This window comes from Alosa alosa, chromosome 5, assembly GCF_017589495.1.
Source record: "Alosa alosa isolate M-15738 ecotype Scorff River chromosome 5, AALO_Geno_1.1, whole genome shotgun sequence".
NCBI classification, from domain to species: Eukaryota; Metazoa; Chordata; class Actinopteri; order Clupeiformes; family Clupeidae; genus Alosa; species Alosa alosa.
The window spans coordinates 34,976,601-34,990,614 of record NC_063193.1 but is presented as its reverse complement, the minus strand read 5'-3'; the positions used below and the strand labels follow the sequence as shown (position 1 = coordinate 34,990,614).

General features: G+C 40.6%; 1 protein-coding gene across 2 annotated transcripts in view; it reads left to right on the top strand.

Moving 5' to 3' along the window:
* The window catches only part of LOC125294655 (C-type lectin domain family 4 member G-like), a 50,383-nt gene extending 46,193 nt beyond the window's left edge, over nt 1-4,190 (top strand). For both annotated transcript variants that reach the window (XM_048243551.1, XM_048243550.1), the window contains exon 7: nt 3,645-4,190. In XM_048243551.1, coding sequence (XP_048099508.1) covers nt 3,645-3,798 — 154 coding nt within the window. In that variant the 3' untranslated portion in view covers nt 3,799-4,190. The remainder of the gene's footprint in view (nt 1-3,644) is intronic.
* Nucleotides 4,191-14,014: the final 9,824 nt, after the last annotated feature.

Here is a 14,014-nt window from a genome sequence, read left to right as displayed (position 1 = left end):
GTAGATTACTATTCTTTGTCATGAGGTAGATGTTTTGCACATTTTGGTCCAGAAGTCGGCACCGGGGAGTAATTGATAAGTCTGATTCCCATTTGTGATATGGCAGGCCAATTGTTTTTCTGAACAAGATATAATTTTGTAAATTTGGGAGAGTATTTTTTGGGAGAGGGAATATTAAGCAGCTCTGAGATTGGTGGGGAATGTCAAGGTTAGCTGTCTGGATGTTAATTTTTCCTAGGATAGATGATTTAATTTGCAGGTATTGTAAGAAGTGTTTACTCTCGATGCCGTGCTTCTGGACCAAACAGGAAAAATGAGGCCAGATTATTGTCTTGAAGAATGTGTTGAAGGTGAGTGATGCCCTTTCCCATCCATGTGTGAAAGTTAAGTGTTTTTATTGACGGTGAAATCTGGGTTATTCCAAATCGGGTCGAATTGATGGTGCTATAGGTGAATCAGTGATGTGGTAGAATCTCCACCAGGCTGTCAGAGTAGCTGAAATTGTTGGGGCTTTGAAGGATGGATGTTTTGACCGACTGACTGCAGAAAGGGAGATCTGAGATTTTAATTTCTTTACAGATTGTTTGTTCTAGGTCTAACCAGGTGTTGTCTGAGGGGGTGGGGTGTAGCCATTTGTGGATGAAGTGGAGCTGGTTGGCCAGGGCATAGTGCTGGAAGTGTGGGGCCTCTAGTCCTCCCATTGCTTTTGGTTTTTGGAGAGTGGCGAGTTTGATCCTTGGGGTCTTATCTTTCCAGTAGAATTTAGTGATTAATGAATCGAGAGACTTAAACCAGAGGGTGGTGGGCTGGGTTGGAATCATAGAGAATAGATAGTTTATTTTGGGCAGTATTGTCATTTTGATTACTGAGATTCTGCCCATGATGGATAATGGGAGGTTCTTCCAGCGTTGAAGGTCATCATCTATTGAAGTGAGTAGAGGGGAATAATTTGGGCTAAATAAGTCTGACAGCCTGGGGAGACTTTTATCCCTAAGTAAGTGATATAGTTAGTGCAGAGTGGGATAGGTGAAGAGTTGGCTGTCACATCCCAGCTGTTGGGATGTAATGGGAGAACTGCAGATTTATTCCAATTGATTGAGTATTCAGAAATGAGTATTCAGAAAACTCCCCGAAGCCAAACCTCCCTAATGTGGAAAACAGGAAATTCCAGTTCACCCTATCAAAAGCTTTTTCTGCGTCCAGAGTTGCTATGATGGTATTATCTTGAAAATTTGTAGAGTGATACATTATATTTAACAGTCTGCGGGTGTTGGTGGATGAAATTCTACCTTTAATGAAGCCTGTTTGGTCTGGGTGGATAATGGATGGGGTGACCTCTGCTAATCTGTGTGCTAGCATTTTTGCGATTATCTTATTGTCCACATTGAGGAGAGAAATTGGTCGGTAGCTGGATGGCAATGTTGGGTCCTTATTGGGCTTGAGGAGCAGTGAAATTGAGGCTGTGGTGGAACTAGTTGGAAGACGTCCTTTCTGTTTTGATTCATTAATCATTCTGATGAAAAGTGGAGCTAAGATGGTCCAAAATTGTTTGTAGAACTCAGCAGGAAAGCCATCCGGACCTGGTGCTTTATTATCGGGCATCTGTTTCAGAGCATCAAACAGTTCTTGTTGAGTTATAGGTGATTCTAGGTTTTTATTTCGGTCTCATTGAGTTGTGGTAATTCGATGCTGTTTAGGAAAGAGTCTATGAATTCCTGGTTGGGGTTTATTTCTGAAGAATATAGTTTATTGTAAAACTGGTAAAAAAACATGATTTATTTCTTCAGGTGAGCTGGTTAGCTTCCCTGCTGAGTTCTTTATGACTGGGATTGTTGATTTTTCTTTGTTACGTTGGATTTGATTTGCTAAGTATTTACCTGATTTATTGCTATGGTGGAAGTTTTCCTGCCTTAGACGGTGAATCATAAATTGAGTGTGTTTATTGAGTATTTCATTGAGTTTGAATTTATGTTTCCTAAGTTTTGCCTGTGTTTCTTCAGTTGGGTTGCTTGCATTGGTTTCTTCTAACTGTTTAATTTTATTGTTGAGTTCTACTTCCTGTTCTTTTTCCTTCTTTTTTTGTATACTGAATATGAGATGATTCTTCCTCTGAGTACTGCTTTTCCTGTTTCCCACAGAAGGGAAGGAGATGATTCAGGGGAGCCGTTCATTTCTAGAAAGAATGCCCACTCTCTCCCAACAAAACTGATGAAATTTGGGTCTTGTAAGAGGGATGTATTAAAAGCGCCATTTGCTAATTGGTCGCTGTTGGTTCGTTATGTTCCATTTAATTGTAACTGGGGCATGATCGCTAATGACTATGGGATGAATAGTTGAATCAGAGATATTTTTTCATTATAGAGTTGCTGGTTGAAAATAATCAATACGGGAATAGGAGTGGTGGACCGGAGAGAAAAAAAAGTAGCATTTGGAGTCTGGGTGCTGAAGCCGCCAACAATCGCCAAGGCCAGAATCGCTCATGAACTGTTTTATTGTTTTTTGTGGATTGCCAGATTCGTTTGCTTTTAGAGTGATCAGATCTGTCAAATGTGGGGTCTAACACTGTATTAAAGTCGCCTGCAATTATGATGGGACAGCCCGATAGAGTTGAGATGGAGGTGAAGAGGTTCTGAAAGAAAACTGGGTTGTCTGTATTAGGGCCATAAACATTAACAATTGTTACAGGGGTATTGTGAATTGAGATGTTTATGATGACAAAACGTCCTTCTGGGTCTGTGATAGTGGCGTTATGGATGAATGAGATTCTTTTGTTAATCAGAATGCAAACTCCCCTTTGTTTTGTATTGTAATGAGATGAGAACGCAAATATTCTTGATACGGTTCCAGGGAAGACGGAGGAAAAAAAGATCGGTTTGGTATGTGTGGACTAGGCCTAAGTTAAGCTTTACTGTGCCGAGTGACTAGCACTCACTAAAAAGGGGTTACAATAGCTTTACTAAAGACGGAAATGTTAAGGTTGCTATTGATAGCTTTACTAAAGACGGAAATGTTAAGTTTGAGGGATAAATATATGCCATAATGTGTGGAGATGCACCGATATACAGTATCAGCCTTGCATCGGCCGATAATGGCTTCACGGACTGGGATCGGCCTACCGATGGCAGCGGCTGATGTTTATGTTTCTTTGCACCAATTTAGCACTAGCTAGATGTTGTTTTATGCACAAATTGGCACATTCAGCAATAGTTCTATAAAGGACTGAAAGACTTCAGATCAGATATTCAGATATTTTTAAATATAATGAATATTATTGTTTCCCCGCCACTAAAGGGTAAGCTATAGAATTTTACAATCAGTACATCCCTAGAAAAATGGGCTTAATGTTCTCAAGCACTAAGCAAAAATGGACTGAGCATTTTTAAATACAGGACAAACATTTCTGATAACTTCAGGCACATAACATTTCCTTGCATTAAACCTTGATTCTGATCAGTTTTGACACCACCTCTACCTAATTGATCAGTTTTGACACCGCCACTACCTAATTGATCAGTTTTGACTCCGCCACTACCTAATTGATCAGTTTTGACTCTGCCTGTACCTAATTGATCAGTTTTGACTCCGCCACTACCTAATTGCTTTTGAAATTCTGTTTGTTTCTGCTCCTGGCTTGCTTGGCCCAGATACTGGATGGACGGCGAGCCCAATGATGACTATGGATACGAGGACTGTGCCGCCACCTACCCCACTGTGAACATACTGAAGAGCTGGAACGACGCCCCCTGTCGCCATCCTCTGAAGTGGATCTGTGAGAAAGAGGCAACAGCAACATCCTAGAGCAGGAGAGGATGGTTCAAACTGCCATGTGGCATAGTTTTTGTTTTTGTTAAAACATTCAAAGGCCAGACCTAGAATTAGTTAGAATGTCGCCCCCTGCTGGAGTGGATCTATGAGAAACCAGTCATAACTAGGCCGCAGATGAAAGCTTCTTATTCACCTTTCCTAGTAATATCTGATTTAAAGTGTTTTATTTCTCCCAATAGCAATACAGTAATGAAGAATATTGGTGGTTTTTCATATCAGTCTCAAAATATTTAAAAGGCAAAATATTGTAGTATACAGTTGCAACACCATATGGGGACAACTAATAGTTTTCATTTCATTGCTTGAGTCATTACATACAAAATTGGTGAACTAGTTATCAAATTCTGTCACAATGCTCTAGAATTGCAAAGAGCATATACAGTAAAACTGTGAAAAGTACATATTCAGTGTCTTGTACTCACTCACCTAACTAAAGCAATTTGTAACTTTACTGTAGTTTTCAAATGGCTGTACAAATACTGTATAGTGCTGTCTTGAGCATGTTCAGGTAGTGTCACCGAGTTCTGACCTTTTTTTGCATAGGAAAACACTGAGAATAAACTGCCATAATGAAAACATGACAAAGCCATTTGACTATCTTGTTCATAAACGATGGTGTCAAGACTTATCATTTTGATGACACTGGCAGTTTCATTGACATAAATACTTGCTTTTGAGGAATGGACTATCCATTTTTAGCAAGTGACGTGCTTTTCCAGGTTATCCACTAGGTTTTGCAGTTTGCACTAATTGTTTTGAGAAATGCACTAACTGCTGTGCAAATGTTAATAATGATGTGAGAAAAGCACCAAAGCAACTGAGAAAAACTGTAACTTCCAGAAAGAAGGAGGGGCCTACTGAGCATGTGCAGTAGGAGTGTCATGACTCTAGCTCAGGGATGTCAAAGTCAAATACATTAGAGGGCCAAAAAAACAAAGTTGCTACAAGCCGAGGGCCGGACTGGTTCAATGTTTATTAAAACATATTAAAGGAATTATCCGGAGTAAAATGCACTTTAGATCAATTTACGGATGATTGGGAGTACACACGTTGAGTTGACATCAAAATCATGTAATTCGGATGTGTTTTGAGAAAGTTCGATTTTACCGTTTTTAGTCAAAACTCGTTAGCGTGGAAGTGAGAAGGGCATATTATTTCGCCGCTACAAAACCCTATTTTTTTTTACCTCTTCTACAGTTCCAAACAACATTACACTTACGTGGTAGTGAGTAGAGGGTCCCTAAAGCCAAAACCGGCATATCGAGGTCTTTATGTGGTCGGATAGAGAGTCCAGAATGAATTTCATCAAGCCAGCACCTTTCCGGAAATGTTGCCATCTTTGCTGCCAGCTTTAGGGGAAAGTCCGTAGGAGTCGATTGCCAAGTATGGGAGTAACACGCTCTGGAAATTCACAATTTCGTCACCGTTTAAAAAAAAACAGTCCAGTATTTCTTTTGAAATTGAAATGAAGTTGTATGGACTGGACTATGTTTTTTTTTTTTTTTAAACGCCGACGAAATTGTGAATTTCACGCAATCGACTCCTACGGACTAACCAGGGTGCAACATTCAAAGAGTTAATTCATTTTGTCACCTTTGCTAAATTTACCTTTTGTTTACTTTTATTTTACTGTTATGTGTGTGTGCTTTAACATCAGTAAAGGCTTCATTCAGCATTTTGTTCTTCCACTGGAAATTACTCTTCTACATTTGCTGCCTGCAGCATCCTTTCTGTTTTTGTTGTTCCAGCCATGCAAAAAATAAATAGCCTAGTGCTGTGAACAGCAGTCTACCTTAGTTGAATATTCCATTACATTTAATCATAGGCTATTGCAATTTAATGTGTTTATATTACCATCATGCCATATCAGTGTAAAATGTAGCTCAAATTAAATAATAGGCCTACTAATAAAAATACTTTTGCATTCTCAAACGTCCCAAAAATAATTATCCCAAAAATAATTAAGATGGTTGCTTGGGTGTTCCTAGGGTACATATGGGGGCAAAATAACAAAGCAGTGGAATTGCTAACGCTTAGCCATTTTTCAATTTTTAGCCAAAAAACTCACTTATGTTGGTCCGATCAGTATGAAATCAGAATATGTTGAACAACGGGACATCACAAACAAGCCAGGCTCAGTTTGGAGTCGGTGGATTATTCCCGGAAGGAGATAAACGGTTCCAAATGTACAAGGTTTCCCTCTTCTGGCGCGGTAACGCTAGGTGCTAGAGGGATGGGACCAAGATGCACGGCACCGCCTTGAAGGCCTGACAACTGTTCCAAAGGTGGGATCTCTGAGACACCTACAAAAGAAAACTGTGAAGGAAAAACTTTTGTTGACCACTCCCACTTCAGAGGTGGAGTTGTGGGTGGTAGCATGGAGCTACAAGGCTGAAATTCAAGTCAAACCTTCTGCACATGACCCACATGGAGCGTGCAAAGTTTCATTCCTCTAGCTGTAACGCCACTGATAATGACTCTTCTACATTTTCTGCCTGCTGCATCTATTTTTGTTGTTTAGAAAACGTTTGAGGTCTTGAGTTAATGCATTAGGTAAACATTGTTTGCTGGCCACAAATAGCCTACAGATGTGTACATTCTCATTTTCTCTCCAAAATGTACCCGTTCTATAGGCTGGCCAAATGTGTAATTCTGCTGCTTAAAGTTGAACGAACAAATGTAATTATTGTACAGAAAAATGTTACTTTACTTCGTTACCCAATTAAGTAACAAAATTACGCGTTACCTCCAACACTGTAAATAAATATGCAAAACTTGCCTTTGCCTCTGACAGCCAGGTGTCGGTGAACCAATTTTGGAGGGCACGGTACTCTCTCCAGTTCTGGCTCTCAGTCAGGGCCTTTACTGCCTCTTCATACTGATCAGTGGTGCCAGCTCTGGCAATTGCCCTCATTTTGGCCAGAACATCCTCTTTCTGTACAACCTGATGGTCCTGCTTTCTCACCCACTCACCCCATGCTTTTTCCCTATGAAAATCGCACAACAGTGCCCTGGTCCCTGAACATAAGACAGAAATAAGACAAAAGACACCATAAAAGACATCACAGCTTAATTTAGTCTACAGTGCATTTCATAATTGAGGCAGTTCAATGTTCTTCACCAAAAACTAAATTTTAGGGATTTGGCCCCCTCTGAGTCACTCAACTGATCAGGGTGTGAGGGGCACTTGTCAGTAACTGTAACTGCGACTGTGAATCAGCCAAGTTGTGATTTAGTCATGAATGTGTGTAGAATGTCCTGCAAAGCATCAAAACCTGAGTATGGAAAAAGTATGGAATTTCGAAATAGAAGATGTGTACACCATACCTTCAAAAACAGACTCAACAGCCTTGATCTCTGGCAGACTGTAGTCCACCATAAAGTGGGCTGGTTTCCATCCCACATTCCATCCCTTAAAAACCTTCAGTCCCTCTCTGATGGCCTCTGTGGTTTCTTCTTGCACAACCATAACTCCCACAACCACATCACACACATTTGTCCGTACACACAAAACGAATATGGGAAGGGCATAGCGGGTAGTACGGTATGTTGCGTCGAATAGACAAATGTCGCTGCCATACATATTCAACAGCCTTTGCTGCCAGTCTGTCTGGTGGCAGAGGATAAAAGATGTTCCCTCTATATGTAGGCGCAAATGAAAAGAGTGCTCAGGTTTTTCAATACGCCATTTTTGAAACAAGTCCTGCAACAGAATCCATACGTTATTGTTATTATTACACCTCTACAATAACAGATCATCACAGCAAACGAGTATGACTGTGCCTCACCTCTAGGTTCACCTGATCTATTTTTGAGTACCTCGTCTGGTCTCTGGCCCTAGCCTTAATATTTCGTAGGTCCTTATCTGAAGAAAAATAGCGCCGTCTGGAGACAGGTGGTGGGCTGGCCCCCCTAAATAACTCAGCCTTAACAAACTGTGTGAGATGCCTTCTGAGCTCACTCACTTTCCTCACACCCTGCTTAGTGAGCTCTACTACCCGTAGCTCTACTCTCACGTCCACAGGCTCACGGATTGCTGTCTCCTTTAAAAGCATCACATTTATAGTTTTAGAATCAAAGTACCATGAATCACACACCATTGCGCTTTAAATAAAATTATCTAGGCTTGATAAGACTGCAAATTACCATGTCACCCGTTGCATGGCCAGCATGTTCATTTGGCTGTGTGACTGCATACCATGTCTGCCATACCATTGGCTCTCTCTCCAAAGCCCTTCGAAGCAGTTTGGAGGCTGCTTTTTTAGCCCGTTCCCTATTTTCAGTAACCTAGCATGCAGTGTAAAGGTGATCATGCTCAAAAATACATTGTGCATACATTCAAGTTACACATACATTGTGCTCACATAATCCTAGCGGAAAAGTTTGCAGCAGACCAACCTTGAATTTAGGGAATACTGCAATCTTACTGTAGTTATGGCGATGACAGCTGGACACCCCACCTTTTTGGTGTCTTGCCAGAGAGACCTCTGGCTGTTAAAGCTGTGGTCCACCATCTGTACAATGTAAGGGAAAATGTTAATGAATGCAATAAAGATAATTTTGTTAATTGATTATATAACAACTTCATATATACAGTAGATACTCCTACAAAAATTACTCCACTGCAAGTGAAAGTTGCCAAGTAAAATTTTTACTTAAGTAAAAGTATGCAAGTACTTGTTTTTAAAAATACTGAAGTATTCAAACTCTATGTTATATATTTTCTTATTGTGTTACTTTTGCATTTTATTTTATTATACACATAGACCTTAGGTCAAAAGGTCAGAGGTGCATAGGAAGCATAAACACAATGTTTCCCTGTCATGCAGAGGCATATCAAGCTTTTTAAAAGTGTGGGGGCTGTGGGATTGGGAAGTGAAACAATCCGGCCAAATTATAAATAACTCCCTACAGGGACGTTGTAGGTATTTTCTGACGGGTGCGGACTATATTGGCGGGTGTTCGAGAGTTTCTCCCCCGGATTTTTTTTTTAATTCTGATTGCTAAAAAATACACCATTTTAATGCAGTTTGGGAGGGACAGAACAAGCAGCGCCCCTCATCTGTGTGGCTCATGTGACACGTAGGCCTACCTGCTATCACTTCACTATTTGACACTACCCTACACGGAGACACATTTCATGTTGTAAATAAAGTAATCATTTCAGAAATGAAATTGCCTAACAGACAACAGCCTAATTTCGAGGTATCACTGGACTATTAATGGACTATTAATATGCCTAACTATAATACCTATTAAATAAATGTAAAGGACACAGAATAATGACAGAACTGTAAGCTCAAATTCAAAAACGTTTGAGTACTCAAACATAAGGGAATATAAATAAATTGTGTTGCATATAGCCAGCTTAATTAATGTCAATTTAAAGATTATTATTAGCAGTTTCTATGCTATTTCCAATGATAGTTACAGGAAGCCACGTTATTGTTTAAACTATTGTTGCTTCTAACCCACGTTACCTTTGCATGAGCGCTCATAAGCGTTCTACTACTGGAAATCTTAGTTCTCAGATGTAACTCAAATGTGTCTTGACACCGCCGTTTGTAAGATCAAATGAGACGTTCTAAATGGGACGCGATGTAATGAAGCAGTTTTTTTCCAAGCGTCTTGGAGACGTATGTGTGCTGACTGGGCTATGTCTATATAGTTGATGACACCAAATTAATAAGTAGGCTATTTCTGATTGGGGAAACTTTTAGCCTAGTTTATTTTTCTTTCAGTCCGCGGTTCCATAGGCTACCATTCAATCTTGCTGCAAATGATCAGACGTGTGAAGCACCGGGCATAACTAATTTCGCGTCTACGTGGACGAGTAGGTTCATTGTTGAGGAGGCCCATAGTTTGAGAAAAGCTGCAGATCATAGACAGAGAAAGCATAATGCTCTGAGAACAGTAGCCAAGTGCAGTGGAGGTAGTGCTAGTGCAGTGGAGGTAGCGCTAGTGCAATGGAGGTAGTGCTAGTGCAGTGGAGGTAGCGCTAGTGGAGGTAGTGCTAGTGCAGTGGAGGTAGTGCTAGCGCAGTGCAGGTAGTGCTAGGGCAGTGGAGCTAGTGCTGTGGAGGTAGTGCTAGTGCAGTGGAGGTAGCGCTAGTGCAGTGGAGGTAGTGCTAGTGCAGTGGAGGCAGTGCAATGGAGATAGTGCTAGTGCAGTGGAGGTAGTGCTAGTGCAGTGGAGGTAGCGCTAGTGGAGGTAGTGCAGTGGAGGTAGTGCTAGTGCAGTGGAGGTAGTGCTAGTGCAGTGGAGGCAGTGCTAGTGCAGTGGAGGTAGCGCTAGTGGAGGTAGTGCAGTGGAGGTAGTGCTAGTGCAGTGGAGGCAGTGCAGTGGAGGCAGTGCTAGTGCAGTGGAGGTAGCGCTAGTGGAGGTAGTGCAGTGGAGGTAGTGCTAGTGCAGTGGAGGTTGTGCAATGGAGATAGTGCTAGTGCAGTGGAGGTAGTGCTAGTGCAGTGGAGGTAGTGCAATGTAAATGTAAGATTGGAGTCTTTTAAAGAAGCCCTATGCAACAATTTTAGCAAAAATTATCTTAATTATGCAGGTTGAGAGTCATTCTGATGGTTCTACACTTTTTGGGTCGTTTGGTGGGTGCTTCGTCTCCCCCTAGTGCTTCACCGCGGAAAAGACGAATATGCAACTTTCTGGTCCCGGACCGAAGAAATCCGGATGTGACTCGGCGGAAGGCCTCGAAAATGTAGTCAGATTGTAGTTTCTAAGAAGACTGCAAAACGGTTTAGCGTAGCAGTCACTTGCTACCGAAGCTGCAGGGGGAGCTATGTTGTGAAAAATGCGAGCCCAAATCAGGCGAAAACCCAGAAACAGCGAAGGAATCACCAGACTTGCATAGGGCTTCTTTAACTAATGCCCATTCCAGCTTTACTCAAAAGGCTACAATTGAAAGAATCTTTCCCCAATCGTGTCAAAGTATTCTGGTGTAAGGATGGCTTTAATTGTACTCATCACAGTCATGTCATGCAGAGATCATAGAGACATTGGCCAAGCAAAATTCAAATGGGACCAGAAATTATTTATTTTCTCACCTTCACTTGCGTTAACGATTTTTCAACCTAGAGGTCCAGTGGGGTTAGCGGAAGGGGTGGGACTTGCCAGCTCTAAAGCGAAATGCATGACAAAAACACATCGAGTATCAGCTTAGTGCGGTGGTCGGTCATGTTTTCTGTGTGTGTGTGTGTTTGCAGGTACTGGAGGGATGGGGAGCCGAACGATTACGATTTATTTGCTGAGGACTGTGTTGCCACCTACCCAACTGACGACACCCTTAAGAGCTGGAACGATGTCCCCTGCATTCATCCGCTGGGGTGGATCTGTGAGAAGGAGGCCACAGAGATCTAGAGAACTACACCTACTCAGGGATGTTTAAACAGGCTATGTCACGCTTTTGTTTGTGAAATGTTTAATCTTTTAATCAAAGAACATAACTTTTCCACACCTTTTGTTCCACCGTTGAAATTCCACCTACGACACTGCCAACCAATACCATCGTTGGGCCAATGTGTGCTTGCTGTCTGGGTCTTATTAGCCAGTCCCTCCAGGAATTTGCGATGTTGCGATCGCAACAATTAACGCAAATTCAGCAAATCCAAACCGCAATTTTGTCCAAACACCGCAACTTTTTCGCAAATTTGACCAATCATCTAGCCTGGCTAACGTCAGACCTCATCTCATTGAGATGGGGTCGGGGAACTAGACATTCATTTTCTCGTATTTGAAACGTAGTTTACGAATGCCCAGAGCCGTTTATTGGGCGCTACGAATGTCTATCAAATGCGTCTGTACGTAGCTTCGGTGTGTCGTCATCGTCTTGCTGCCCTCCCTCCGTTCTGTGATTGGTCCACTAACTGAGTCGAAAATGTACTCCATGGAATCCAGGCCTAGCAGCGTGAATAAAATCGTGCGTAAGGCAGCATGGGAAAACCCAGGCTACCAATCATCATGGTTTCCCTGTGAAATTTCACCTACCTCAACAGTCCCTCGTGCAGAATATTGAGTCAGATGCCACACTCACTTCTGCGGACACCAGAGACCGCCCTATAAATTGTTCACTCCTCTGCAGTTTTGATGACAATAAATAGAAGGCTAACGTTAATGATCTCTCAACCTGGTGTTACTAACCTAGCTAGACTATGAAAGAAATTTAATTATAAAATATAATGCCTACTTGGTTTACCGACATTTGAGTAGACTACAGTATGCAACCCATTGGCAAACGTTTAGCCTACACCTGGAGATGTCCTTTTAGCTTGTGTCATGTTTGCTAGCTTGTGTAGTGATACCAAAATCATAGAAATTAATATGTGTAGTGATACCAAAATCATAGAAATTAATAAGATTTCAAGACATTTAGGCCTACCTCTTCTGTGATCCAAGAATGATTTCATTCGAGTTGTTTTTTTAACATTTATTTTAACTAATGACATAGACAACATCCCGAATTCCATCCACATATCGTAATGCACTATGCAAAAAGTTATTTCCACTTGTAGCCGAACAGTGAGATGCAAGCCTTCCAATCCACTTAGAAATGTAATTACACTACTCTCACGTCCTTAAAGTGGCAGACAGTCAATTAGACTTACACACTACCAATGTAATAACATTAAAGAAAAGTGTAGTCTAATAGTTTAAATCGATATGAAATTACTAGATACTTAGTTGGCTATTTGTAATTATGCAAGTCACAGAATATGAATTAATAAAAATATATGAACTTATTATGAATTACAACATATATGAATGTATTGAAACATATGACATGATGCCATCTCTTTAGGGGGCTGTCTTTTTTGTACAGTTCTACGGAAGGTTACTGCTTTGTGAATTACCCCAGCCAAAGTATTTACACAAATAAAGTAGGCCTACTTTGATTTTCTGTAACCCTTACTATTTACCTTTACTTACCCTTTTTAATAAGCATCAAGATGATCAGTGTGATTTTGGTCTTTCTAACCTTAATTGCCCTCAATTAAAAAAAAATAAAAAATCGCAACTATTTATGCAATTTCTTTGCAACAAACAGCTAAATACAAATATAATATATAATATAATAAAATAGCAACTTCCATCGCAATTTTTTTAAAAAGTTGTTGTGAAATCAGGCATTTTAGATTGCAACAATCTCAAAAAATCCTCGCGAAATCCTGGAGGGACTGATTAGCTCATTGTGTATAAACCGCAGGACAGTGTTTTATACAAGTTTAAAAAAAACGTGTGTGAATGACAAATAAAGTATCTGTCTCTCTGTCTGTCTGTCTATCTAACTCAGGGGTGTCAGCATAAGGGGCCAGATCAGACCGCCAGCAGGTTTCATACGGGCCCCCAGATATTTTGGGTGGGAAGGGGAAATTAGAAAAAAAAGATTCAGTGTAATAAGCAATAAACCTAGCACTACAAACCATCCTCCAGGAAGTAGCAGAAAAACTAACATGGAAGTAGGGCATTTCAAGAGAGAAAGAGCAGTAGGCTACAGTATGTGACAGCAGTACATTATTGTGTACTTGTTTTCTCATAAGTGATATCATCTAACAACACTCTGATACCCATGCAGAAAAATGATAATGACCATGACGGCCCCCCATGAGGTCTCATTCCAACAAATCCGGCCCACTACCTAATATTAGTATGACACCCCTGATCTAACTATTCATCTATCTATCGATCTACCGATCTATGCCTACATACATTCATGGAAATGATGGAAGAAACGGCTGACACTAACTTGTCTGAACACCCTTGGTCTTATTTGCGTGAACTTTTCGAATTAGTGGAAAAGAAGAACAACTCATTTTATTTTAAGTGTCTTTGAAATAATTGTTCTCTGCTGTTATTGTATAACCACGTGGTCTTACCTAACAGGAAATGATTGCTTTCAATGTGTTGTGCTTCTGATCTTTTTAATAGACAAATGTCAGACACTATTTAAAGATTGCTGTGCCAAGAGTGGCATTAGAATTTTTACCTAAATTAAGTTGATTGAGCAGGAATTTTGATATAAAAATGCTAAAAGAACATTAGAACCTTAATACATGAAGTACAAGTACAGTACATATGAAGGCAATTACTGTTATACTTCTACTCGAGTGGAAATTTAAAGTGAAAACGTCCACTTTTACTGGAGTAATATTTTACGCAACGTATCTCTACTTTCACTCAAGTACAT